Source organism: Eublepharis macularius, chromosome 1 (assembly GCF_028583425.1).
Source record: "Eublepharis macularius isolate TG4126 chromosome 1, MPM_Emac_v1.0, whole genome shotgun sequence".
Classification (NCBI taxonomy): Eukaryota; Metazoa; Chordata; class Lepidosauria; order Squamata; family Eublepharidae; genus Eublepharis; species Eublepharis macularius.
In genome coordinates this window covers 33,394,011-33,420,350 of record NC_072790.1, presented here as the reverse complement: position 1 = coordinate 33,420,350, position 26,340 = coordinate 33,394,011, and the positions used below count along the sequence as shown (strand labels likewise).

The following is a 26,340-nucleotide window of genomic DNA, read 5'->3' as shown; positions in this document are numbered from 1 at the left end:
CACCATGCTCCATTCCTTACTGAGCAAGCCTGGAAAGAAAAGTCTGAGTTTAACCTCAAGCCTCTGGTCCTAAAATTGAAGCCAGATTCTTCCCTTAAAGTTGAGTTCTAGACAACTCTCCCCCTGACCTAAACCATGTCCCCAGTGGTAGCCTTTTGAATTATTTGCTACCTGAACGGCTGCTTTGGATTCCAAGATGAGTTTAAATTTCCCTCAGAGGCCTACTATACCCCCCTGCCCCGCAACCATCTTTTGCTTGCCCCTTTGTGAGCGCAATGCATTATAGTGTGTGCGTACATGGGGCTATTTGAACCCTTTGGCTGGCATACTTTGCTGTATGATTGATATTGTTCTGAAGCTTTGAGCTTACCAATTCTCCCAATTAGCCACTAGTTATTCCTTTCATGAAACTTTGTGATTTCACTCTTACCTGTATTCTCAAAAGTATTCCTTCCATGCTTAAGGAGCTTCACTGCTTTATCACAGCAGATCCTTTCACAGCATCCACGTTGATAACTGACTAGATCAGGGGCATTCCTTTTAAACCAGGTGTAAAAATCTGAGCCAGCAATTCGTTGAGCACAGGAGCAAGCAGCAGCCGAAGACAAGTTAGTTCCTTACACGCAGGTTATTCTAGTCTGGATCTGGGCCAAACTAGAAAGTAGGCCACCTTCACAAACACATGTCCAATGAACATGGATCTCCTGATTAGACATGGGCATGAATCGAAATACGAAGCAAATTTTGTCACGAAACAGGCCATTTCATGTGTCGCGAAACACGTGTCGCGTTTTGTGGGGCCACGGTTATCACGAAATTATCATGAAATTCACGACTTTTTGGCCTGTTTCGTTAGCTTCATGAACAATTCGTAATTGCAGACAGGCTGGCAGCGATCCATTGATTCCCTAGGCAACACTGAGCCAAGACCTTTTGTTACCATTCGAAACCCCAATCACAGCCCACTTACCCTTGATTGGCAGCTCTCCTCTCGTTTCGTTTTTTTTCTGTTTCGTGACCATGTCTACTCCTGATAGCAGGGTAACACTCCGTGTTAGAGAGTGTATTGTGTCATTGTAGCATACCAAAGAAACAATTCCGTTTAGTCAGATTTACACTCTAGCCCACACAGGACTTCAGGGGCAATAGTTTCAAGAAGGACAAAAGGAAATTGTTGATGGGCAACAGAATCGGGATGGACAAAAGGAAATACCTTGTTACTCAAAAAAAGTGATTAAATTGTGGAATATATCGCCAGAGGATGTAACAAGGCTACTAACATAGATTACTTTAAAGAAGATTAGATAGATTCATGGAGGGTAGGTCCATCAATGGTTACTTGCCGTGGTGCGTAAAGGGAAACCTCCATATTCAGACGCCATCAAACTCTGAAGACCAGTGCTAGGAAGCAACATCAGGGATAGCCTCGGCTTCTATGTATCTGACTGGCCGCCGTGGAAAACGGGATACTGGACCAGATGGACCACTGGTCTTATCCAACAAGGCAACAAGGAAGAGGTCTTTTTCTCCTGCTATCCCCCTAATTTTTAACAAGAGACGCCAGGGACTTTGCATATATAAAGTGCATATACATATATATATATATATAAAACCACAGAGACGCATCCTCCCCTCCACCAATTTTACAGCATGTTTTATATCACCATTTCATAAACAACCAACACAGAAAATGGAATAAATAAAAACTTTATAGTTAACAAGGAAATAAACATTAGTGGCATTTTAGTATAAATCCTTTTGCATATTTTACTTAGTAATATCGCTGTTTTACAAGTTACATAAGCTAAATGAACCATTATGGCTAAAAAACAGTCAGAAGCATAGAATATAATTTATTTTTCCCAGAGCAACCATTGTTTTAGAGCTGACAAGTCTTCACGACCCAAAGCCAACTTTTTTTTTTAAGCAATCAGTTTCTAAATCAAATTACTCAGCCTTGCCTTACAAAAACTTGGCACCCTCAACAGTTGGGCATCTGTGCAAATTAAAACCCTGAAGCAATCCTGCAAACCGTTGTGTGCTTAACAGTTACGCGTAACACAACCATCATTTCAACAGCATTTACCATTTGGAGGAACTGTTCAAATGCCAATGCAATCCCCAGCTGCTTTGGGAGTACCCAACGGTCACCTGTCATTAAGCCAATTTAAGCAGTACTACATGAGCCTCTATATATCTGCAACATGCCTGTGATCTAGTGCTATCTAAATACAGTCGAAGCCATGATTGATCGAAATTTGTTGGATGATGCCGCCAAGATGTTATGAATGTCCTAAAGGTGTTTCTAGGAGACCGTCAATGACAACTACTCAGTGCACAGGATATTCCTGTAAGAAGAACATGTCAGCCCAATGGTAGACTTGTCTGCTTGGAATTAAATCCCACAAACTTTAATAGGGCTTACTTCCAAGTATGCACACGCAAGAGTGCATGCTTGGGTATTTTCAACAGAGGCAGTACATGAACAAGCAATTTCTCCAGTAATAGTGCTTTTCGAGAACCACAAAATGTGTTTGAACAGATGTGCACATAGTTTATCTATCATGAGAGAATTTAGATGCGAAACTTGTGTTTAACAGTGCTGTCAGGGCATCCATAGCCAAGTAAGACAGACTCTACATGTGAAACAAGGAACAGACAACAGTCAACCAACGTTTCACCTTTCCCTTTATGGAAAGAGGGACAGATCATCCGGGCAGTGTTCAAATCTTCCACTTTGCACCTGAAAAATAAGTTTGATCACAATCACAACTACGATGTTTTGCTATGTTAATTCCAGAACCAAATCAGGACACACTTGCCTATGTTGTTTCCCCGGCACAATTTGAGCAACAGGAGAAGTGCGCTTAACATACAAGTGAAACATTTTCAACTGAAGCATTCGCGACACTCAACATTTACACCTCTCAGTCATGTGTTAACTATGGAGTCTGGTTAACATTTTCAAGTAACACCAACCCGTATCCATATTTTTGCAACAAGAATGGGCATTAAGAAGTCCTCCTCCATTTGTGATTGCATGTACTTGCTCTACGTGGAAGACAGATTTATATCAACCATCAGAGCAATGCCATCAAGATGCCAGCAAGTTTAAGCTTCCTCAAACTGAGCGAAGTGCATATACTGTTGTTATAGACTAGGTTTTGTCATAAAGAAACTGAATTGCGGAAGAAGTTACTGTCTGCCACTGGCAAGAGCCACGAGAACAACATTATGATAGTATGCAAAACACTGCAATTATACTGTTTTAATGCTAAGGAGATGGGTTTTTTAAAAGACAGTCACTTATACTGTGGAACCAACTCCTGCCGCATGAATACTGTCTTGACAATGATCTCGCTATCTAATTATGCTATCACTAAATAGATTACTTTCTGAGGCAATGTTTCACACACTGTAAGCTTCATTTCTCACCAACGCACTACAAAACAGCATTTATTTAAGGTGCCAAGAGCTTTCATTTTGCGTAAGATACTTAGACACAGCTATATTATGCTGATCGCATGGGATGCATGAACAAGTTGGTGAACATTCTTAACCATTCAGGATACAAACGGCCCTCCATTAAAGAAGTTAAACAGCACCATTAAGGTTTTTTTGTTTCAAACACCATCATACTTTAGGCAGTTGCAACGGCTTTCTTGAACCCTTCTACGATCAAATGAGCATTTTGGTCGTTAGGAACAAATGATATAGGAATCACTTCAAGTATGAGTGTTTTTTTAAAAAAACAACTAAGGAATATACAACTATGAGTGGCATTTTCTGCTTACATAAGGTGCACCACTACGCTGCAAAGGAATGCATATCTGAAATCTTAACGTAACCAAAGCCACCTGAATAACCTGGAGATTCCCCATGTGTGGTCAGCAGGTTAAGTCACGTGACATCCACTTACAGACAAGCATTTGGGCAAGCCATATCCCCACGCATGGAAGAGAGCTGCACAGTATCCCAGCAAGAAAGTACATACATATTTTTAGAATGCATTAGAATACATTTTGCAGCTTATACTATGCAAGTCGCACAAGGGGTTGCGTCGTATGTTACTACGGCAAGCCACTTCGAACATGACAATACGCCACATGTATGCACACTCAGAGTGGCGGCTTAATCATTGGTGATGCTTGACATCTGCCAAGGAACTGCAGCAGATGTTGACTCGAATGCTTCTAGTTCCCTCACTAGCTTGTTCCAGCAACGTGGGTACCAGAGATCAATTAAGCCGTCAACACGTAATACTGTCAGAGAGTTGGCATTACTCGACAACGGCGCGGATCCAAGGAGCCTCACTCCAGCGGCTCTTCCATTGGAAGAAAAGCCACTTAAAAACTGGAGGAAGGCTGCCAGCTGTGCACAGTGGAATCACAAGACGGGGGCAGGATCTGCCCCAATGCACATTTCTCCTTGCCACAAATGGTCTAAAATAAAAGTTACACATTTGATTGTCATGGCTATCACATCAACATTAAAACGCTTCTCTTGCAGAATGGACTTTTAGAAATTACTGGCCCTAGAAACAACAACAGTACAACAGTAGTCTATCGGCGCAAAGCATGGATTTAGCTTTTAACAGTTTACTGGTCAAAGGTTTGGCTTCAGCTGCAGTCAAGGAGAACCTCCTGATACTTCTTTGGTCCAAGATGATACGAGTACACAGCAATTGCACTATAGTTCGTCAGCCACCTCCTGGTTTTTCCGCTGCCTTAGGGAGCTTTGGTCAGACGTGCGGTGCTCCGAGTCCTCTTCTGTCGCAGAGCCTTCGACGGCAGAGTCATCTGAGGAGCTGTCCCGGGACTCATCTTCTCCCTCTTCCTCCTCATCTTCGTCCGACAAGCCCTTTTCTGTAAAGAGCTCCCCCTCCTTGTCGTCTGGAATTTCCTGTTGCTCTTCTACTTGGTCATAGTCTCGGTCCACCGATTCTAGTGTTGAGGAGGAGAAGGGAGATAACAGAACTCCTTTGTGAATCACATTGAGAGTCAGTTGAATCTACAGCTTGTTCTTTATTGCTTTTGAATGGCTTACTGCGGCACGCATTCAACCCAGCGGTTCCTCTAACAGAACAGGCATTTCTGTCTGTAGAAGAAGAGACTTCCCGATTTCTGCAGACACCCCTCCCCCACTGCAGACCCTCACTCTGCCCCCATGTTGTTCTCCTTTGACCAAATTAGCCAAGAGAAACGGGGCTTTTTGTTGTTGTTGTTGTTGCAAGGCTGTGTTTGCAGGGATGCCTGCACGTTGGCTAAAAAGCACACAGAGTCAGTGCAGGTTATGGATGAGGATACAGGGGACATCATTTAAAAGATGGGAGGGGTTTCTTACACCAGTCTATCAGGACTATGGGGCACAAGAATCATGACCGGAAAAACGTGATGGCCAGCTCACCTGACCTATGCAAAACTCGGAGAAGTGTGTGCGTGTGGCAACAAAGCACCGTTTCACAAGTGAGCTATCAAGGGTCAGAAACTGAACCTGGATCTCCTCCGAAGCTCTGAGACCAGATGCCATCATCTGCCATCATCCAGACACTTCAAGAGGCCAGAGTTGGAGAAATACAACCAACTTATCCTTTGAAGATACTTTCCCACCTTTTCAAAACGGGGTCAGGAATAACAGAGAAACTGTTCCTTTCATTACCGCTGTGGTGATCCTAACTGAATTATGCTGTTGCCGTCTCCCACCCCTAAAATCCAGAACCAGTCCCACTTAATCGTTTTCACGTACGCTTACACTTAAAACTTTTAAAGAGCCAAGATAATCTGCTTTTGACCCAAACTGCAACGTGTGTCCCAATTGTCAAAGCAAATTTAGCTTTACTTTGACAGATCTTAATTTTTTAAAAATATACACTTTGTCCCTGCAGGCATTTCCAATGGCATGTTTCTTTCCCATGCCACTAGAGATGCATGTCAAACTTCTGGACATGTTCCTCTGGCAGTGGTTGCAATGCTGTTCAAATGATATATCCATCGAAGGACTTGATTTTGTTTGGATGATCTCATGAACTGGTCGTTTAAGGATACTAAGCTTAAGTAATACAAAAACTTGGATGTAAATAAAGCTGACCACCTCCGTACTCACTGTTGTCTCTGAGTGACCGTCTGCACAAATCCGATCACCATTAGAAGATGCCCTGCCCAGTCCTCAAGCAAGGCTAGACGGTTCAGCTGAATATACTGTGCTGTTAGGCTACTTTCTTGTATCTACAACGACACACGCTCTGCCACCAAATTACAGATTCTTAATATACTGACCTGATACTTCCACTTTAGCCTTGGATGGAAAAACGCAGTCCCCAAGCAAGACCAGCAACTGAACGTAAGAAAAAGTAGGACAAAGGCTGTTACCATCGGGAATACACAGACTTGATAATAAGGCTTATTCCATTTTGGATGCTACTTTTTAGGTGGTTGGGGTTCTGTTCTTCCAATAGCCATCCCCGCTTGATAGGCAATGCTGCACCTTGGAGCATACTTGTAATTTAAGTGCAGGTTCAACGGCCTCTCAATTCAGCTGCTTAGAAGAACCCCACTAACAACTCCCAATTATGCATGTTCTATGGCTCTTGCTCTCCTTTTGTGACAAGGAACTTTCATTTGGATTCCCAGCAGCCCTGTCGACTTGGCCTCATCTTCTTAACAATGCAACAGCATTAACAGTTATTTCCACATTTAATTGCCTGACTTGTACTCCAGCATGTGTACACTGTATGCACACGCTTATTTAATTCAACTTAAGTTCAACTCTTAGACTTTCTCCTTGGTTAATAATAACAATAATAACAACAACATTTGATTTATATACCACTCTTCAGGACAACTTAATGCCACACTCCGAGCAGTTTACAAAGTGAGCTGATTCTATCCTCATGACAATCACTCTGTGAGGTGGGGGGGGGGCTGAGAGAGCTCTGAGAGAGCTGTGACTGACCCAAGGTCACCCAGCTGGCTTTAAGCAGAGGGGTGGAGAATCAACCTGGTTCTCCAGATTAGAGTCCTGCCACTCTTAACCACTACACCAAACTGGCTCTCAAGTCAAACAGTTGGCAAGGCATGCACTAATTAGTGGCCAGTTTCAATGGTAGCTATTATCTTAAAAATGAGCTCCTGCAATGCATAGAATCACAGGGTTGTAAGAGACCTCTAGGGTCATCTAGTCCAACCCCCTGCAAAATGCAGGAAATTCCCAAATACCTCCCACGCCCACACACAGTGACCCTCTCTGCTTCTCAGCATTTGCGGATAACAACAACAGCAGAAGCATTTATATGCCACTCTCCTAGACAGATTAGTGTCCCACTCAGAGCGGTGAACAAAGTTAGTATTATCATTGTTCCCCCCAATACAGCTGGGGAGCTGAAGCTGAGCAGAATGGCTTACCCAAAACCACCTGCAGAGCTCATAGCAGTAGTGGGATTCAAGCCAGCCAAGTGCTGATTCACAGGCCAATCATTTAGCCACATTACTAGCTTCACAAAAAAGCACAGATTTTAAGTTTAACATCCCAAGTAGTGTTTTCCGTTTCCACACTATTCATTGTTAACTGTCCAACTACATGTCGATAGTACTCTACAATATGTCGAGAGTACTCTACAATATTAACTTGCTGACTTCACAATGACATCCATCCAACATGCTGCAATGAACTTCAAATAACCTGCTAAACAGGAACAATCTGGGATGCAGTCGCAGTTGTTAGCAATGGAAAGTATTATTACCAATACAAAAGCGCTACTTGGGCGACTGCCATTAATTACAGCACACGTTAATGGCGGGGGGTGTCAATATGCCAATCTGCAGCTGCCATAAAACAGCTTTAACTAAAACAAATTGATGCATACACTTTTGTAGAATGCCGAAGGGGTGAAGAGAGTTGCGTGCAAGACCCCCTCCGCCCAAATACCGATAGAAGGTGAGTGGGCCAATTTTTTCCCCAAGTTGACTCCAAAAAACCAAAAGCAGAAGCACAGGTCAAAAGAAGAAACAGTCAAAAAAGTAGCCGATTCAACTGGTCTGACCATGATGAATTTCTGTATTGGCTAAGTGCTGTAATAAAGAAATCTGAATCTGATGAATTTGCCAAACACGTGATGAACAGAGTACACAGTCACTGAGGAAAGAGACAATTGCTTCCTGTAGCGAGCGAGCAACCCCTACTGAGCCAGAAGTCTGATCACGGAAATGACTGCAGCAGACAGTTTTTACACCTGCTGTAAAAGCACTGGGCTTGCACACCGCCAAGGCATAAATCCGGCTGTGCAATCACTGCACTGAATTTCCACAGTAACGGAAGGTTTTCTGGAACTTAACCAGATGGATGGATTAATCAAGTATTTCCATGACAGCCCAGAGACACAGGAGCCCCTCCTGATAATATCAAACAGCTCCAGTTGGCACTTCTGGACTGAACTCCTGAAGTTATTTGTAATGCACCAAGAAGGAGCTTAATTATTAAAGCTAAACCAGAACCACCACAGGAAATAAAGAAACAGAGGCCCACGTTAAGAGAACGTGCCTTGGAGAAGATGAAGCCTGTGATTGTCTGTGTGGACTGGAGAAAGCAGACTACCATAACAACAACAACATTCGATTTATATACCGCCCTTCAGGGTGACTTAACACCCATCCAGAACAGTTTACAAAGTATGTTATTATAATATCCACAACAACAAACACCCTGTGAGATGGGTGGGGCTGAGAGAGCTCCTAGGTCACCCGGCTGGCTTCAAGTAGAGGAGCGGGGAATCAAACCGGGTTCTCCAGATTAGAGTCACGCGCTCTTAACCACTACACCAAACCAGTGCAATCTTACGCTGAGTTTCACCTTTTTGAGCCCAATGACTTAAATGGAAGGTGTCACTCTGCTTTGGACTGTACTATAAGCCAGCGAAGCAGATCCCTTTCAGTCCTGGCCATCCCGCATTTTATGGGAAGCAGGGTGCAGCAAGCGCTCCTATAGGAATGCAGAAACCTGGCTCTCAAACGAAGTAGGAATTGCCAAAACATCTCTTTAAGGGCTGGACTCATTTATGCAAGGCCAAAGCTGTGAATCACCATGACATTAGACACTGGAAGCGCACCAATCTAGCATGAAGCGTTAAGCAGAGTCCTGCCTGCAATGTTGCCCTTTGAAATCTCTTAAATCAAGGGCTGGAAATGTGCTCCTAAGCCATATGAAGTGCCTGCTGCAGCAGGTTTGAGGATCTCATCTCAAACTCTGGTTTCCCCTTCACTCACCCACACACAGATATTCTAATGTGCATTTCCAGATATTCTCCCCAGACTATACTACTGGGCACTATCTGTTGGTGTAGATATGCTCCTACCGGGCGTTTCTGCATTGTTTAATATGTCGTGACAAATTATTTATGTTTTGTTTCTGCAGTGTATCATACCTGTACTCGGATCTACGCGTGCTTTCAAATTTCTGCAAACCATTCCCTATCGTATTGGTTGTTAATGTCCCAGCTGTTGATCATATTGACTTACACTGTGTAATCCACCTTGCGTTTCAGTGACTCAAATAAATAACAAATTTTAAAAATGCATTTGTTTTTGCTAATGTGTATCATTGCAACATTGTATCATTGCACCCTGAGGCACTGTAGCCAAACAAGATGCAGAGAATTCTACACACTGCTCTAGGACACTGTTATGTATAAAGTCAGTATCACAAGCCAATGACCAGCACTTGTAAAAGTTCTATTTTTATTATACATGTTCCAGAGCTTCTATGTTATTTCCATGCACCAATAGTGTTGCAATAATATAGATTAAAACACACTGCAGTAAGCAGTACAAAGCAGTACACTTGTATTCTACGAGAACTTCTAAACTTTGCATGAACTGTTGGTGTGTTTTTTTTTCAGAATATTAGGTAACCCAAACAGGTGTGCTTTCATCTTTGACAGGCAATTAAAAACAGTGGACTCTTATCTAGAGATGAATGTTCTTATATCAGAAAATGAACCAATGGTGATCTACCAACTTAACTCTTTCCGTCATTTCTCAGAGATTTATAGTTTTGTTTTGCAAGTTGGATATAATGTCAATTTTGGCTAATCAGAAGGTTATACAATAGAAACGATGAATATTTAATGAAGCATCAAACCAATCATAGTTTATGCTATCACATGAAAAAGATCTTAGATATTTGCATAAGATAACCTATAAAACAGGCAAATTCAAATAGAGTTCTGATTGGAAGAAATCTCATAAGAATCTAGATGAGAATCTTATCTTTGCATTGCATGATATGAGAATCTGAATGCATTTCTGTCAGATAAGCTCCTCCATTGGAGTTGGAGGATAGAAGGGACTGGGGTTGGAGGTGAAAGGACTCGCCCATCCCATTGTGTCTGAGCAAATGGATGGGTCTCAAATGAAAGGGAATCCTCCCAGTTACAAGACTGAACTTACTCCCCTGGGGATGGGGAACCATTGGGAGACCCGAACATTTATAGTTAGAGCAGCTACTAAATTACCCTTGGTGTTGGGAGTGTGCTGGCTATACGATCATGATCCGTATGTACACTGGAGGGCTGGAAAGCTGTGTTTCCCAGGGGAAGAGTGTCAAAGCCATGTGTGGAACAAGGAGTGGGGGAAAGCGGCCCCTCCTATCCCAGAGGCTGTTCTGTTGACCAAAGAGGAGAGGGATCAGATCCCCCCTGAGTATTGGGACTTGAGCCAAGAGTTTGATGAAAAGGAAGCAGACGGGCTCCCGCCCCATAGGACTACAGACTGTGCCACTGAAGTGATCCCCGGGCAGAAACTGCCAAAGGGGAAGCTATACTCCATGAGCCCTGGGGAGCGGGTGGAGCTACAGAAGTTCATTGACAAGAATCTGGCAAGAGGTTTTATTAGGCCCGTGAGTTTTCCCCACAATGCTCCGGTGCTCTTCCGCAAGAAGAAAGATGGGGGGGGGGGGTCAAGACTGTGTATGGATTACAGGGGGATCAATGCTGTCTCATTGTCTACTGCCTACCCCCTACCCCTCATCAGAGACCTGTTGGGAGTGGTGGCCCAAGGGAAGATCTTCTCTAAACTGGATTTATGAGATGCTTACTTCAGAGTACTGATTAAGGAGGGGGGTGAATGGAAGATGGCATTCAACACCCCTCTGGGACAATGTGAGTACCTAGTAATGCCTTTCGGATTGCAAGGGGCTCCGGGTGTTTTTATGAATTTGATCAACGAGGTCCTACACCAGTGATGGCGAACCTTTTTGAGCCCGAGTGCCCAAACTGCAACACAAAACCAACTTATTTGTTTCAAAGTGCCAACACTGCAATTAAACCTGAATACTGAGGTTTTAGTTTAGAAACAACTCATACAGTTGTTCGAAGTAATTAACATATTTTGTCTTAAAAGAGCTCCCGCCCCCCGTCACAAATGAAAGTAAAGGAGCAGAGCAGAAGGAATCCAAGCAGCTTATTGTTCCTTTGAAGCTCATTACCACTCGACTTGCGCTCAGAGGAAAAGGAATCACGTGGGCGGGGCCAAAACCCACGTGACCTCTCTTCAGCTCTACTGGAACGCCGTTCCTGTGCGTTCCGGCTCCAAATGAGCCCTGGGAAAAGGAATCACGTGGGTGGGGCCAAAACCCATGCCTCCAAATAAGCCCTGGCTCGCGTGCCCACAGAGAGGGCTCTGCGTGCCGGCTGTAGCACGCGTGCTATAGGTTCGCCATCGCTGTCCTACACAAATACCTGTTCAAAGAGGTGGTTGTTTATTTAGATGATGTGTTATTATATTCACAAGATTATGAATCTCATGTTAAATTGGTGTGGGACATACTGAAGACCCTGCACTCTCACCAGCTGCCAGTTAAGTTGTCCAAGTGTGAGTTCCATAAGAAAGAGTTGGACTTTGGGGGCTATTGGATCTCGGGTCAAGGATTGGGAATGGACCCAGAAAATGTTCAAGCCATAGGAGGGTGGGAAGCTCCCAAAATCCGACAGCAGCTGCAATCGTTCCTGGGGTTTGCTAATTTCTACAGACCCTTCATAAAGAACTTTGCACAGATCACCTTGCCATTAACAGACTTGCTAAAGACCAAAGGGAAGGGACCCCAAGGAACAAAACCTAGTGCTAAACTGAACTGGACTGGCGAGTGTCAGGAGGTTTGAAAAATTAAAACGATTGTTCACATCTGAACCAGTCCTGCGCCACCTCAATGAGAATCGCAAGTTTATAGTTCACGTGAATGCTAGTGATGTGGCGATGGGGATGGGGGTGATCCTCCAGGATGATGATGAAGGGAACCTGCACCCCTGCACCTATGTATCAAAGAAATTCTTGGACACTGAACCCCTTTGGGCCATGTGGGATAAAGAGGCGTCAGCAGTTAAATTAGTGCTGTGCACTTGGCGGCATTGGTTAGAAGGGGCCAAGATGCCCTTTGGAGTGTGGACTGATGATAAGAACTTAGAGGCGTTATGAACCCCGTGCAAACTGGGTGCCAAGCAACTTAGGTGGGCGGAGTTCTTCTCTTGATTCAATTTTGTACTCAAACACCTCTCGGGCAAATCTAACTTCCTGGTGGACGCTCTCTCACCCCTCCCCCAGCATGATAGTCAGGAGGAGGAAGTTGTAGACATTATGTTTTCACCCGCCCAGCTGAGAAGGATGGTAACTACACGGCTACAGGTGAAAGCCCGAGCGGCCCTTCCTCTTCCTCCCTCGGAGTGGAAAGACAGAGTGAAAGCTGAGGTGGAAAAGGAGGGGGATGTGATGAATAGGAACAAAATGAAAGTGGAAAGCCCAAAGATGAATAGGAAGAAAACGAAAGCAGAGGCTGGTACAGGCAAGGAAAACTGTACATTCCGGCAAGTTTGCACGGGGAAGTACTAAAGAGTTGTCATGATGCAAAGTTAGCTGGATATTCTGGTTATTTGAAAACCCTGCATCTAGTTCAAAGACAGTTTCGGTGGCCTAAAATGAGGCAGGATGTGTCCCAATATGTATCGTCCTGCCAAGTGTGCTTGATGGGGAAAACCTGGGGGGGAACCTCCTGGATTATTACGGCCTTTGGAAACCCCAGAAGCAAAAACACAGGCTCTCTATGTCAGCAATACAGCCAATCTTTTCTTAATTCAACATAATAATAAACAACAGTACACAATATGGAAGCGTGAAAAATAAATTGATTACATCATCATCATCATTGTTGAATCCATTACATCCATTATACATAGTAATTCATCTAGACTGAGAATATACAAACCACAACACATAAAACTCTAATTTAAAGGGACACGTATAGTTTTTAGAGAGTCAAAGCCATCTTAGAGAGTCAAAGCCATTTTAAAGAGTCCAGTAGCACCTTTAAGACTAACCAATTTTATTATAGCATAAGCTTTCGAGAATCAAGTTCTCTTCATCAGATGCCTGATCAAAACTGGGCAGATCAGGCATCTGATGAAGAGAACTTGATTCTCGAAAGCTTATGCTATAATAAAATTGGTTAGTCTTAAAGGTGCTACTGGACTCTTTTTGATTTTGCTACTACAGACTAACACGGCTAACTCCTCTGGATCTAAAGCCATTTTAGAGAGTCAGAGCTTTGACTCTCTAAAAACTGTGTATGTGTCCCTTTAAATTAGAGTTTTATGTGTTGTGGTTTGTATATTCTCAATCTAGATGAATTACTATGTATAATGGATGTCATGGATTCAACAATGGTGATGATGTAATCAATTTATTTTTCACACTTCCATATTGTGTACTGTTGTTTATTATTATGTTGAATTAAGAAAAGATTGGCTGTATTGCTGACATAGAGAACCTGTGTTTTTTCTTCTGTATCTTGCTTGCTCTCTCTTTAAGAGCCTCTGTTCTAGCCAGTGCTTTGGAAACCCCAGCCAGACCCTGTGCCACGATATCCATGTATTTTATTATGGACCTACCCCCCTCTAAGGGAAAGACTGTAATTCTAGTGGTGGAGGATCTGTTTTTGAAACAAGCGCACTTCATTCCATGTGCTAAGCTGCCATCTGCCAAAAAGTTAGCGATGCTGTTCATGCAGCACATGGTGCACTTACATTCATTTCCGAGCAAGGTCATCTCGGACCAGGGGTCACAATTCGTGGCTAAGTTCTGAGTAAGGAGTTAATGAAAGTGGTGGGGATTGAACAAAGGCTAAGTTCCGCCTATCATCCTGAGACCGACGGACAAACCGAAAGGGTTAATCAGGTGCTGGAGCAATTCCTATGATGCTATGTTAATTACCAACAAGACAACTGGACTGAATTCCTGGTTTTTGCAGAATATTGTTACAATAACAGTACACATAACTCCACAGGGGCCTCCCCCTTTAAAATTGCCCGGGGGGTTGAGGGCAAGCCATTCCTGACTGACGTGGAGAAAACGTGGGGGGGGGGACTTGGCTGAATGTTGGACTGCATTAACGAATCAGTGGGAAGTGATTCAAAAGACTCTGAACAAAGCTAAAAAGGATTATAAAGAGGATTGCAAACAATCTCCTCCCGGAACGTGAAAGTGGGAGACCGTGTATATATCTCCATTAAGAATCTGCGGGGGGTGGGGGGGACAACCAAGCAAAAAACTGGGGCGGAAATTTGTAGGACTGTTTGAGGTGCTTTGAATTATCAATGATGTGACTGTGGAATTAAAACTGCCAAAGAACCTAAGACACATCCACCTCATATTTCATTTCAGCTTCCAGAAGGGATCGCCCGGCCCTGATGTGTGGCATCTGGACCTGGGGCTCCTACCCCCCCTCCTTGTAGATGGTCAACCTCACTACGAAATTGAGGATCTTTTAGACTCTAAATGGAAACGTGGAGAAATGTACTATTTAGTCCAATGGGTCCATTTCAATAAGAGTAACAATGAATGGGTCAAAGCTTCTGACGTGAATGCTCCTAAACTTGTTCGTAGGTTTCTCAAGAGATACCCGGGAAAGCTGGGAGGTTAAAGGAGTCTTGGGGGGGAGGCAGAATGTCAGATAAGCCCTAGCATATCTGCCATGTGTTAAATGTCTTACTGTGTCTGTCATGCTAGCTGGATTAATATGCCTCTGAGAACATGCAGAGTAAAACCTGTTTTGTTGAACTAACTAGCTAGTTGCTTATCTTGCAGGTGTTTTGGTAATGGTTTCCTGGCAGGCCTGAGACAGTGACCTTGAAGTACAGCAGAGACTGCACTGAACTTCTAAGACACTGAGCAACGCTCATCCTTTCCCTCCTCTCTTCTTCCCAGGCTCAGCAAGCCAAAATCCTAATGGACTTTCTTCCTTACTGGGGGGGGGGGGGAGACTTTGACCTATAATTAACCTTGCTTTGCCATCCTGAGCCATTCCAGCCAATGATCCTGTCTGACCATCTTGAGACTGGTATTTCTCTTCAATAAAGTAACTTTAACTCATACACCTGAGTGATGCAGTGAGCTTGGGGATTTACCTGGCAAGACCTGACAATTTCATAGAAATTTTGTTTTAGGAAATGTTAGCAAACCTAGTATTTATTGCCTTTCTGTGTTCTGTTTTTGTAGGATTTACGTTAATAACCATCTAAATTTTTATAACTTGCTTCGTTAAGAAACTAGAGCAGGGGTGGCCAAACTATGGCTCAGGGGCCGCATGAGGCTCTTCTATACATATCATGAGGCTCCCGGAGGTCTCTAAGCATCACTGTGGTCATAAAGTTTATTCTAGTTTAGTTTATTTCCTTCCCTTCCTTTCTTTCCATGTCTTTTCCTCCCCCTGCCCTCCCTTTCCATCTTCCCATCTTTCTTTCTGTGTCTTTCCCTCCCTCCCTTTTCCTTTTGTCCTTCCTTCCTTCTTTCCATGTCTTTCATATTTTCAATAAAAATATTGGGGTTGCCAGTTCTGACTCGGAAAATACCTGGGGATTTTGGGGTGGTGCCTAGCAAGGATGTGACATGATTTCTGTGATGTCACTTCCAGGTCAAAGGTCAGGTGATGGTTCTTCCCAAACTCCACCCCCTTCCAATGACATCACTTTCCAAATACTGTACCCAAACTCCACCCCCTTCCTGTGATGTCACTTTCAGGACACTCCCCCAAACCCATCTCTTCCTCTGAAGTCAGTTCAATGCATTATGTCTTGTGGCTCTCAAACATCTGACGTTTATTCTATGTGGCTCTTACATAAGCACGTTTGGCCACACCTTGTTACTAAAGTGTAATTTCAATAAAGGAAAGAAACTCTAGAAAGGTGTCTGATGAGAAGAGGCATAGCAAAAAGGACCCTATATAAATAAAGTACGAAAAGCAGAATTGTTCAAAGAATGGTCTTGTTTGACGGGCCTTACTATTTGCTGAAAGCCATCCAAGAGAAAAAGATAAATCTTTCTTCTGAGACAGGAGGAAGCTTAGTAAAGACACGGATAAAAGTCCATTACAATGGGGCACAGTATCTTTGAGCCAGGATTGATGTTGATGGCTTACATGACAACTTGAAAAAGGCTTTATTTTCTTAAGTTAAAAAACAAAAACCAAACACGCTCGTGCATTCGTTTTTTAGAAGGTTGAAAAAGAATATGTTCTTACCAAGCCTAGAATAAGACCAAGCAATAAAGTGGCGAGTATGAAGACAGCATAAGAGCCCCACTCATGGATTCCAAGAGAGCCTGTTAAGTAGTTGTGGATTTGCTGTAAACGGGATGAACAAAATAACTTTAATTTGAGCACCCTTCTCACCCTCTGCATATGATATTCAGACAACTCAATAGATGCTTTTGACAGAGATGCCGCTAAACCAAAGAACATACAAATTCTTACTGTCAGTGGTCTGAAACAGTTGTGTACAACTTAGTATGGTTAAAAAATCGTCTAACGCCTTATCTTAATAATTAACCTTTTTTAAAAATCTAGGGTAGATCACTAGAAACATCATTTCTAAGTAAGTTGGCTCCTAGATTTCATTGCTAAAATATTAAATGTATGTGTGTAAACCACGTAGGTGCACGTAAAACACAAAAAAATCCCTGACCTGAATGTCCCACTCTAGCCTAATCCCTGATCTTGTCAGATTTTGAAGCTAAGCAGGGTTGGCCCTAGTTAATATTTGGATGAAAGACAACCAAGGAAGTCCAGGGTCGCTACACAGAGGCAGGCAATGGCAAGCCACTTCTGAACATCTCTTGCCATGAAAACCCTACGGGGTCATCATAAAATGGCTGTTACTGGACAGCACATTACATCCACACACAGATCGCGTGAAATTCTAGTTTATGTTGCACAGACAAAGGCAGTTTTACATAAAAACAAACAGTCTCTAGATCTAAAAGCCAACTGCCCATTTGCCATCATTTGTGCACAAAGATGTCACGGTTGTTTACTACTCCTTCCAGTACTGTCTGCAATTGAACAGAAAAAAGGAGAATTGCCATTTCTTACAGCTGTACTTTGCCTTGAAGCGGAGACAACAGGGGAATTAGTATTCAACAGAATATGCACGGAGTTTGCAACAGTACAGAACTTATTGCTATGACTATGTGGTCATAGCACCACAAACTTCTGTGCCTTTCAGTTCAACACAACACTAGCTATGCAAGCTTCTTGCCTGATAGAGTTGTGACACTTATGGAATTGCACTGAGGTCTGAACGAAAGAATTTGGCAACTGCTATCGAATAAGTGGTGATGGTGGTGGTGGTAGAGAGCGCCCTCAAGTAAGAGTTGACTTATGGTGATCCCTAGTGGGGTTTTCATGGCTAGGGGCTAACAGAGGTGGTTTGCCATTGCCTGGCCCTGCAACCCTCGTCTTTACTGGAGGTCTCCCATCCAATTATTAACCAAGGCCGAGTCTGCTTAGCTTCTGAGATCTAACGAGATCAGGCTCACCTGGACTATCCAGGTCAGGGCAGTTATTTGTTAGTATATGAGCGTACTTTATACTTGACTTAAAGGATTCTTTAATGTTAATGTTATTTTTGCATATTTTCATGACTGAGCTGGTGACGGTGGGAGTTTCCTACATGTTTCTCAATGCTGTACCGTAACTCTCTCAGTTTGTTTGGTTTGGTAGAATTGTGAGGCAACATGTAAGCCTTTTTTCCACCCCCAGAAGAGTACAACATGCATAAAGCTTCTGGTTCTCGACCTTTTCAGCACTTCTACTCACCCTGATCCATCCAGATAAGTAGAAGAGTCCCGCCATGCCATGCATCCTAATAAGGAGAAACATTTAGCTTACACCCATCAGAATAATGGCCAGCTACACAAAGAGTTGTTGCACATTCTGTGCCAGATTCAACATTTCATAGACTCGCTACACCTGTTTTCCCTTTCTGCATCGCAACTCAGCTAGCCGGTACACACAATGAGCAGAGGAGAGGGGAAAAGTTGTCCGACATTTCAATCTGGATGCAAGAGTTGGGCTTTTAACAGCTCTGAGAGCAAGATCAAGTCACCAAATTAATTGGCTAGCTAAAACAGGAGTCCTTAAAAGACTTAACAATATTATTGCAGCCTAGGCTTTTGCTAGTTTATAAGATGCCAGTATGCTCGTGTTATATTTTGCTGCTGAAGACTACCAAATCTCCCAATTTGGAATCTTGGTTATTCGTTAATGGTTCATAAAGGCTGATGCATTTCAATGTGACAGCATACTAACTTTAACTGAAAAGCAATCCACAACCAATACATCGGATCAAAACAGACACACAGTATGAGCATGTAGACACAGGCTGCCATAGTGGTGTTAATACACACTCTACTGTACAACTGGCCAGTTATTAGTCTATGTATCATTGTCCACTTCTGGATTTAAATTGACAGAATGCTTACATATCCAATTAAACTAAGAGGTTCCATCAAAAAGGCCAGCCATACGTTAAAATACCCCTTCTAAGAGAATCTAGCCCAGTAAGACACTTATGTACTTGCATTATAGATGACGGGGACTTCCATCCTGCCACGGGTTCAACAGCTTCCCACTTTCTCTCCAAGATATAGCCTTCCAGGTCCTCCAACATTCTTGATCCACGGTATTTACGAAAAACTCCATCCTTTGCACTGAAAACAAAGTCGTACAGGAACCAGTGCCCTATCCGTTACATAGGAAGTAGTCAATGTTCTCCAAATGTCATTTTAGACGGTTTGCAGAGGCCGAGAAGTGAGTCCTCTATTGTTCTGGCCACTCCCTGCTCCCTCCCACCCCGCTTATTTTCTGTGCTGTTCCAGCTGACTTGGAGGGTAACACAGAGATACCTAGGTGTGGGACCTTGCAAGAGAGAAGGACACAGTGAGCGTCCAGTCTTTCCCGATACTTGATGTCCTCTGATGCTTGTGTGTGCATAAGAGAGGCAATAGCCTCCTGCTTACTACGGCTCTGATTCATACCATTTTTCAATAGTGATGGGCGTTTTCTTCTACCAAGCAAAGGAATGTTTTGATTGCCTCCACGCTAATTGCATTCTGTCCCCTTGTGATATATGTCCCCTTCTTTCTCCCCTCTCTCTCCTCCTCTTCTGTATTTGACCAGTTCGGATCATGCATCTGACGAAGAGAACTTGATTCTCGAAAGCTTATGCTACAATAAAATTGGTTAGTCTTAAAGGTGCTACTGGACTCTTTTTGATTTTGCTACTACAGACTAACACGGCTAACTCCTCTGGATCTTCTTCTACCACGCGAGGCATCCTGAAATTCAGGATAACAGAGGATACTACTAAACCTCACTGGATACGGTACAACCATGACACTCACTGCCCTCGCAGTAGACAAAACAAGGAGTCTAACCAACAAATTCCATGGGGGATCCATTACCTCATTGTTCCCTGCCTATAAGTTCAAGGCGCAGGTTGCTTCTCCTTCAAGTGAGGGACAGCAGTACATTAGTTCAATTCCGTATGGCTTCACTGACTCAATTATTTTACCCTAAAAGATTTTTGTGCCTGCAGATCTCCCTCCTGCTGGATACAAAAATGAGACTTCTACTCAACTTGAAAGACCTTGATCAAAAGCTGAGAAATAGTTCAAAATGCTAAGCTACCCGTATTTTTTCTTTTTATCGACATCCGTGCCACACATGATCTGCAAACCCCTTCAGCTCCCAAAAGACCGATAGATTTCATACAGCAAGCAATTAAAAATTTCAGGTAGATAAAATGAGATACTTACTGGAAAATAGTGGGCAGTGTAGTGACAAAGAAACGGCCGCTTACACCTAGAAAAGAAACGAGTTTCAATTAAGTCTGTAGAAATAATTATCTTTAGGAAAGACTGTAAGTTCCAACTATTTTGCTACATGGCTCTTAGCTACAATGAAGTCTATATTCTTTAAATGAGCCTTACAGAAAAGCTGTTGTCGAAAGAGAGTTATGTCCTTCTAAGTCCACCAAAGATGGATGGATTAGAAGTGTGTTGCTTTGTTTGTGTTGTATCAGGAATAAACTGGTTTTCTATTGTTTAGCCCACTGCAGTTTGACAATGGCTTGCGCCCAGTGGTGTGAAAGCAGAAACACAAGCAGATTTAGCACAGTTCCACTTGCACAGCATCTTGTGCAACACTTAGCACATTCAGGCCCATATGTTATAGTGCTCAAAAATTGATTACACAAGATCTTGTGCGAGCAGCAATGCAGGTAGGAATACAATACGTTTGACTTTGTACAGGCAGCTACCGCTGACTTTTTTTTTGAGTTTCTGCCTAAGAAAGAGCCCTAGTGCAAGAGGAGATTTTGCTCTGGATCAACCCAGTGTATTGCAAGCCACCGTGTACACTGGTAAAATAAGAACAACAGCTGCTGACTAGTAACAGGTATAGTACTCCCTTCTAGCAACCTGGCAGTTGCCCCAGCTCAACGTTTCAACACAGTCTACAGTGAGAGGATTCAACTATATCAATTTTGACAGCTAAACAACTGTATCTGCTCCTAAACAATGGCCATTCACAAAGCACCAAGTAACACAGAATACTGCAGAGTAAACAGATAATGAGCAAGAGCGATGGAGGAAATGGCCCCTTCACTGCCAGGGATACACACTCATTACAGCAGAGTAGTTATTTTTGTTATGTTATACCTGGAAGTGTGTGTTGGGGGGTGGGGGGTAGTTACCAAAATACGGGCATCACAGGAGCAGAAGCAAACCTGCCGAGACTGAATATAGCAAGTTGCTCATGGTGCATGACAGCGCTTGGGCAGGCCATTTTGGAGCCCTCCTGCTGTTCTATCCAGAAAGAACTGCCCCAAGAAAGCAATGAAATACAGGTGGCCACAAGCCACTCCAAGTGTTGCACACATAGTTCATTCTCTCTCTCTCTCTCATTCATCTGGATCATTAATCCAAATGGAACCTGCAACTGTTTTAGGGTGGCATATAGTGTTTTGTTTTTAAAAGACAGCCGCAGCCAGGAAGGAATGCAAACCGAACAGAGCACAAGAGGGAAAAGAGTCCCTATTTGCCAACATGAATCCATGTGAACTCTAAAAATATTATCCCACAAACTATGCCTGGTTTGTAACAGACAGCTTCTGTAAAGTGTTGCTAATTGAAATGATTTTGTCTTTCTTTCAAATGCATTTGCTTTTTGAATTGGCTCCCGCTAGATGGTAATCCTTGCTCCAAATTAGAAATTCCTTATCACAATCTATTTCTCTGGCCTGAACGGGCTGTCCCTCCAGAATGTCCTTAGATAACTTCTCTTGGCAGCTGAAGGCACTTGGCTGGAAATTAACAATGAGACCCTTCAAGCCAAGAAACATATGAGGTTTCTACACCTCCATTTAGAGGAAATCGCTCATGCCTCCTGTAGCCAAGCACACTGCCTCTTGGCCCAGGCAGCCAGACAATGGAGTTAACTCACACTCAAGTTGCCAGACATGACTCCAGCCACAACGTACACTTAAAAATTATGCCAAATAAGCCCACCTGCATGCTGTGGAAGTAACCTCCAAATGTAATGCAACATGCTGACTTTTCACTTTTACAAGGCACACAGATGCAAACAGCACGCTTTTCAAAATTCTCCCGCAGGTTCAAATCTATTCCCGTTTACTCATTACTCACGAAGAACGGTTTTTGCCGTACCTGGTTCCTGAGTGACATCTACCTTGCCCACAGAGATCTCCAGGTCTTCGCCATCTCTTGCAAATGCCTCCCATGCCGATTCCATCTGTTGACAGGCAGGACACCAAGGGGCGTAGCTAAGAAGAGGGACAACAGAAAGAAAATGTCATGAGTGTCTCTCTACCTGGCACGACCACCACCCATCAAGAGCCTGCAGTTGTCTGCACAATTTCCAACCATTTCTGCCATAAGTAGCAGCAGCATCTGTCCTCTTTCTTTCTTTCCTTCCCCTTCCCCTTCCCCCCAGTGGTCTTGAGCAGCTGCTGAGAGTTTTATGTTTAGGCAATTAGTAAAAGCTACCCACATAATAGTAAAGTTTATGCAGTTGCTTTAGGATGTTTCCGTATTTCTACAATGGCAGCCAAAAATCTAGCAACCCTATATATAACTCATCAGTAGCCTAGAAGTCTCAGCAGTTAAAGAAACAAAATCCTCGCTAATTAGGGGGGAAATCAGCTCCCGTCTTTAAGTTTCAAAAATTCAGGGCAACTTAAGAGTACGTGATCAATACGTTCTATGCAATTAAGGTTGCAATTACATCGTCTCTCTGAGTATGGAATACCAGCGCATCTACCTGACAGCACTGCAGATGGTAAAGCATTAAGATGTGCCAACATAAAGGCACGTCTGTATTTAGGAAAATACTTCACCATGATTTTCAGTAAAGAAGGGCTGGGAATTTCCAGTTCTTTGGGTACCACAAAGAAACATCTCAATTCTTGGGAATCAGGACGATTTGTACCCAGCTTCTCTTCTGCCCCCCCCCCCCACCGAAGGTAATAAAATTAATTCCAGTGAAGGCTGTTAGCATCACACCTTTACACATAAATCAAGACAATCAACAGCTTTGCCTTATGCATTTTAAGATCCACAAAAGTGAAAACAGGACATTAACTTCCACATTATTCTGCTCTGTGAAAAGCATTTCAGATTTAAACAGCGTACCTGCATTGAAGAAAAGCATGCTATAACTTCATCCTTCGGTTATACAGGAAAGCCAAGTTATACTGGGCCACTCAAAGACAATTTTTCAAATAAAGCTCAAGCACACATTACTTGGGATTAATTGAGGCTCAAGTACACATTAAAGGTATGAATGCCCCACTAACATACACTAGCCCAGTAACTCACAGTGAAAGGCATTTATTGGCTCTGTTTAGCACATTTTATACCACCCTTCCTTGCCAAGAAAACCCCACCAAAGGTCACCATAAGTCAACTATGACTTGAGGACATGATTTCATTTCATTTTCATCCAAGGAAGTCAGCGTGGTTTATATCATTCTCCCCTTCTCCATTTTATCTTCACAACCATCCTGTGAGGTAGGTTAGACAGAGTCTGTGACCAGCCTCAGGACACACCCAGCAAGCTTCCATGGCAAAGCAGAGATTTAAACTTGGGTCTTTCAGATCCTAGTCCGACACTGACCACTCACTCTGGCTTTTAATGACATGCTGGAGTAGAAAACTGTCCACTAGGGAAGACCTCAATGATGTAATCAACATAGTTTTCAAGTACATGGAGAGAGGCATCTCCGCGCAATACACAATTCAAAGGCCCAAACGGTCATAACGTGTGAGGAAAAAAGCAAGCTGGGATTAAAGGGCATGCCTCCCCAAATGTCCTTGAGATTGACTGTACTAATCTCACACTGTGTAATCTGCCTTGAGTCTCAGTGAGAAAGGAGGACTGTAAATGACATTAATATTAATATCAATATCGATTATGATGATAAAGCTACACCACTACATCAAACAAAAGAGAGAAAACAAAACTGCAGAGATCAGGATTTATGCACCACCCCCTGTATACATTCATTCTCATTAACAGGATCCCCCAATCTGTAGTGCATGGATAGGCAACACTAAGCCAGTTCAAATCCCACTGGAATTCCACTTCAATTAAAGCATCTATATTCTTAGGGGCTATCCTGACCCAGATATCCCAGGCTAGCCCGATCTCATGAGATCACGGAAGCTAAGCAGGGTCACCCTGGTTAGTACTTCGATAGGAGACCATCGAGGAAGCCCAGGGGCACTACCCAAAGGCAGGCAATGGCACACCACCTCTGAATGTCTCTTGAAAACCCCACGAGCGGCCGCCTTAAGTCAGCCATGACTTGATGGCACTTTCCATCACTACCAAGCTGTGAAGCAGTAAGTCCAGGTTTAAATGATCCTACAACAAAAAAGGCGTGCCATATTGGCAATGACTCACTTTTTATTCACAGCTGCTGCAGCACATCCCTCCCAACACATCACGGAGGTGGCAGGAAGGCCGTGCGCGGGCGGGGGGAGGTTCTCCACCGCCTCCATGGCTGCTGCAGGGCCTTAGGAGGGCTGCGCCAGTGCTGCCCTCCCAAGGCTCCGCTGCTAGACCTCGTTTTATTTTTTCAGACAACGGGCTCTGTTGCTAGTACTCATATAATCTGCAATCTCAAAATGTGTACACATTCGCCACGGGTCACATGGCAACATATTACTGAACAAGTCCTAAAACAAAATATAGTTAAGCATTTAAGCTTTGCAATTTGAGCTACTGTCTAGCTACTCACCTATGCAATAAGACTACCATTCATTCATTACACACACTGACAAGTCTTTTATGCACCTGGATTGAAGCCAAAGTCAATTGTACAATCACACACCGTTTTTTAAAAAAGATTAGCCCATTCTTTACCATCATAGTTGAGTGCAAAGAAATAATGAAGAAAAAGCTCTGAGCATGCTTGTTAACACTCTTTTCTTTCTGCACAAAGCAAAGTACAAGTTTACCTAAGGATTTACTATTTCATACCTGCCTCCGTGTCAGACACTCTTAACAAACCATCTGCAGCAAACGTTGCTACAAACTCAGGATTCCAGATTATAATCACACAATTTACAACGCTCTCTCTCTCGATATACTTAACTGAAGGCTGTTTTGGTAAAGCATCCTTGATTCAAGAAAACAAGTACCAAGTGCATTGCACATGTTCTGCACTCTGGACTACCATTCCCATCAAACATGTAATGGAGGTATCAGAATGATGTCTCGTAGGTATGTGGTAGCCACACCCGCTGTCCTTGAATTGGTCACACAGACTACCGTTGTTCATTGGGGCTGAGTGTTTTCAAACCAGATTCGAACAAGAAAGTTAGGGACTTTAGCAAATGTCTCCTCCAAATTAGCTATTTCCCTCAGGATCCAGAGATGTGGGATAAAGAATGGTGACTTTCGGGTAAAAGAGTGGAGCATCCTGGGAAATCGCTGTATCACATTTCAATAAGCGTGCTTTAAAAGTCTGGTATTTTCATTCAGTGGGTATATATTTACCCTGCTCTTTCTCCAAGGAGCCAAGGGCTGCATACCTCATATATTGGTAATATTATTTTTAAGGTGCAACTAGACTCAAATCTTGCTCATAGGGAAATAAATGTACCATCAGACTTTCATTTTATTTCGCTGCAAAAGAATAACACAGGCAGGCCTTCTGCAATCCCACCAAGATGATGTGTAAATAAAACACGAAGCCTTGAAGATGCATGCCCCTTTCCTGGCATTTGCTACTTGCTGGCTTGTTTGCATGCAGGATTTGAGTCCAGTGGCACCTCAGAGACCAACAATATTTTCAGGGTAGAAGCTTTCGAGACCAAAGCTCCCTTCTTCAGAATTTAAGGTTGCCAACTCTGGATTGGAATACTCCCAGAGATTTGATGAGGGAGCCTGGGGAGGGCAAGGTTTGAGGAGCCTCAGTGGGGTAGAGTCCGTCCTTCAAAGCTTGTTACCTTGTACTTCTAACGCTCACACCGTGGTTCAGTTGCATTTAATTATTTCCTCTAGGGGAGCTGATCCCTGTTGCCAGGAGATCAATTACAATTCCGGGAGATCTCCCGCCCCCACCTGGAGTTGGCAACCACCGCCCCAAGCGCGCTTCCAGGCAGCGCCCCTCTCCCTCCCAGCCTTCGGTCCCCCTCACTCACAATTCCACCATCCACTGGCCCTGCAGCAGGAGGCTCCAGTTGGAACCGCTCAACGTCCTCACCCAGCTCTCCCCAGCCGCCGCCTCCGGCTCCAGCACAGCCGAGGCCGTGCCGAGGGACACCCAAGCGGCGGCCCCCCAGACGAACAGCGGCCAGGCGGCGGCCGCCCTCCTCTGCCGGCTGCGGTGAGGGAAAGCAGGCGAACCCCCGCCCGTCAGGCTCGCAAGGAGAGCCGCAGTCGCCATCTTGGGTGGCCGAGAAGTCATCAAGGCGGCGCCGACACGCCAGGCGAGGGAGA

General features: G+C 43.6%; 1 protein-coding gene across 1 annotated transcript; it reads right to left on the bottom strand.

The window, feature by feature from the left end:
* Positions 1–1,691: 1,691 nt before the first annotated feature.
* On the bottom strand, positions 1,692–26,317 carry TMX4 (thioredoxin related transmembrane protein 4). The gene is made up of 8 exons (XM_054995278.1): positions 26,043–26,317; positions 22,041–22,156; positions 20,130–20,175; positions 18,894–19,022; positions 18,130–18,175; positions 16,555–16,656; positions 6,276–6,333; positions 1,692–4,943 (listed from the first exon to the last, which is right to left on the bottom strand). The coding sequence occupies exons 1-8, from the start codon at positions 26,306–26,308 to the stop codon at positions 4,690–4,692; spliced, it is 1,017 nt and encodes a 338-aa protein (XP_054851253.1). The 5' UTR covers positions 26,309–26,317; the 3' UTR covers positions 1,692–4,689.
* Between the last annotated feature and the right edge of the window lie 23 nt (positions 26,318–26,340).

Excerpts from the sequence above, each read along its gene's own strand:
- TMX4 (XM_054995278.1), bottom strand. The coding sequence starts at position 26,308 with ATGACTTCTCGGCCACCCAAGATGGCGACTGCGGCTCTCCTTGCGAGC. Across the intron at positions 19,023-20,129 it reads ACACTGCCCACTATTTTCCA|TGCAAAGGATGGAGTTTTTC; the intron begins GTAAGTATCTCA and ends CTTTGTTTTCAG. Across the intron at positions 18,176-18,893 it reads AAGTCCCCGTCATCTATAAT|GATGCATGGCATGGCGGGAC; the intron begins GCAAGTACATAA and ends TCTCCTTATTAG.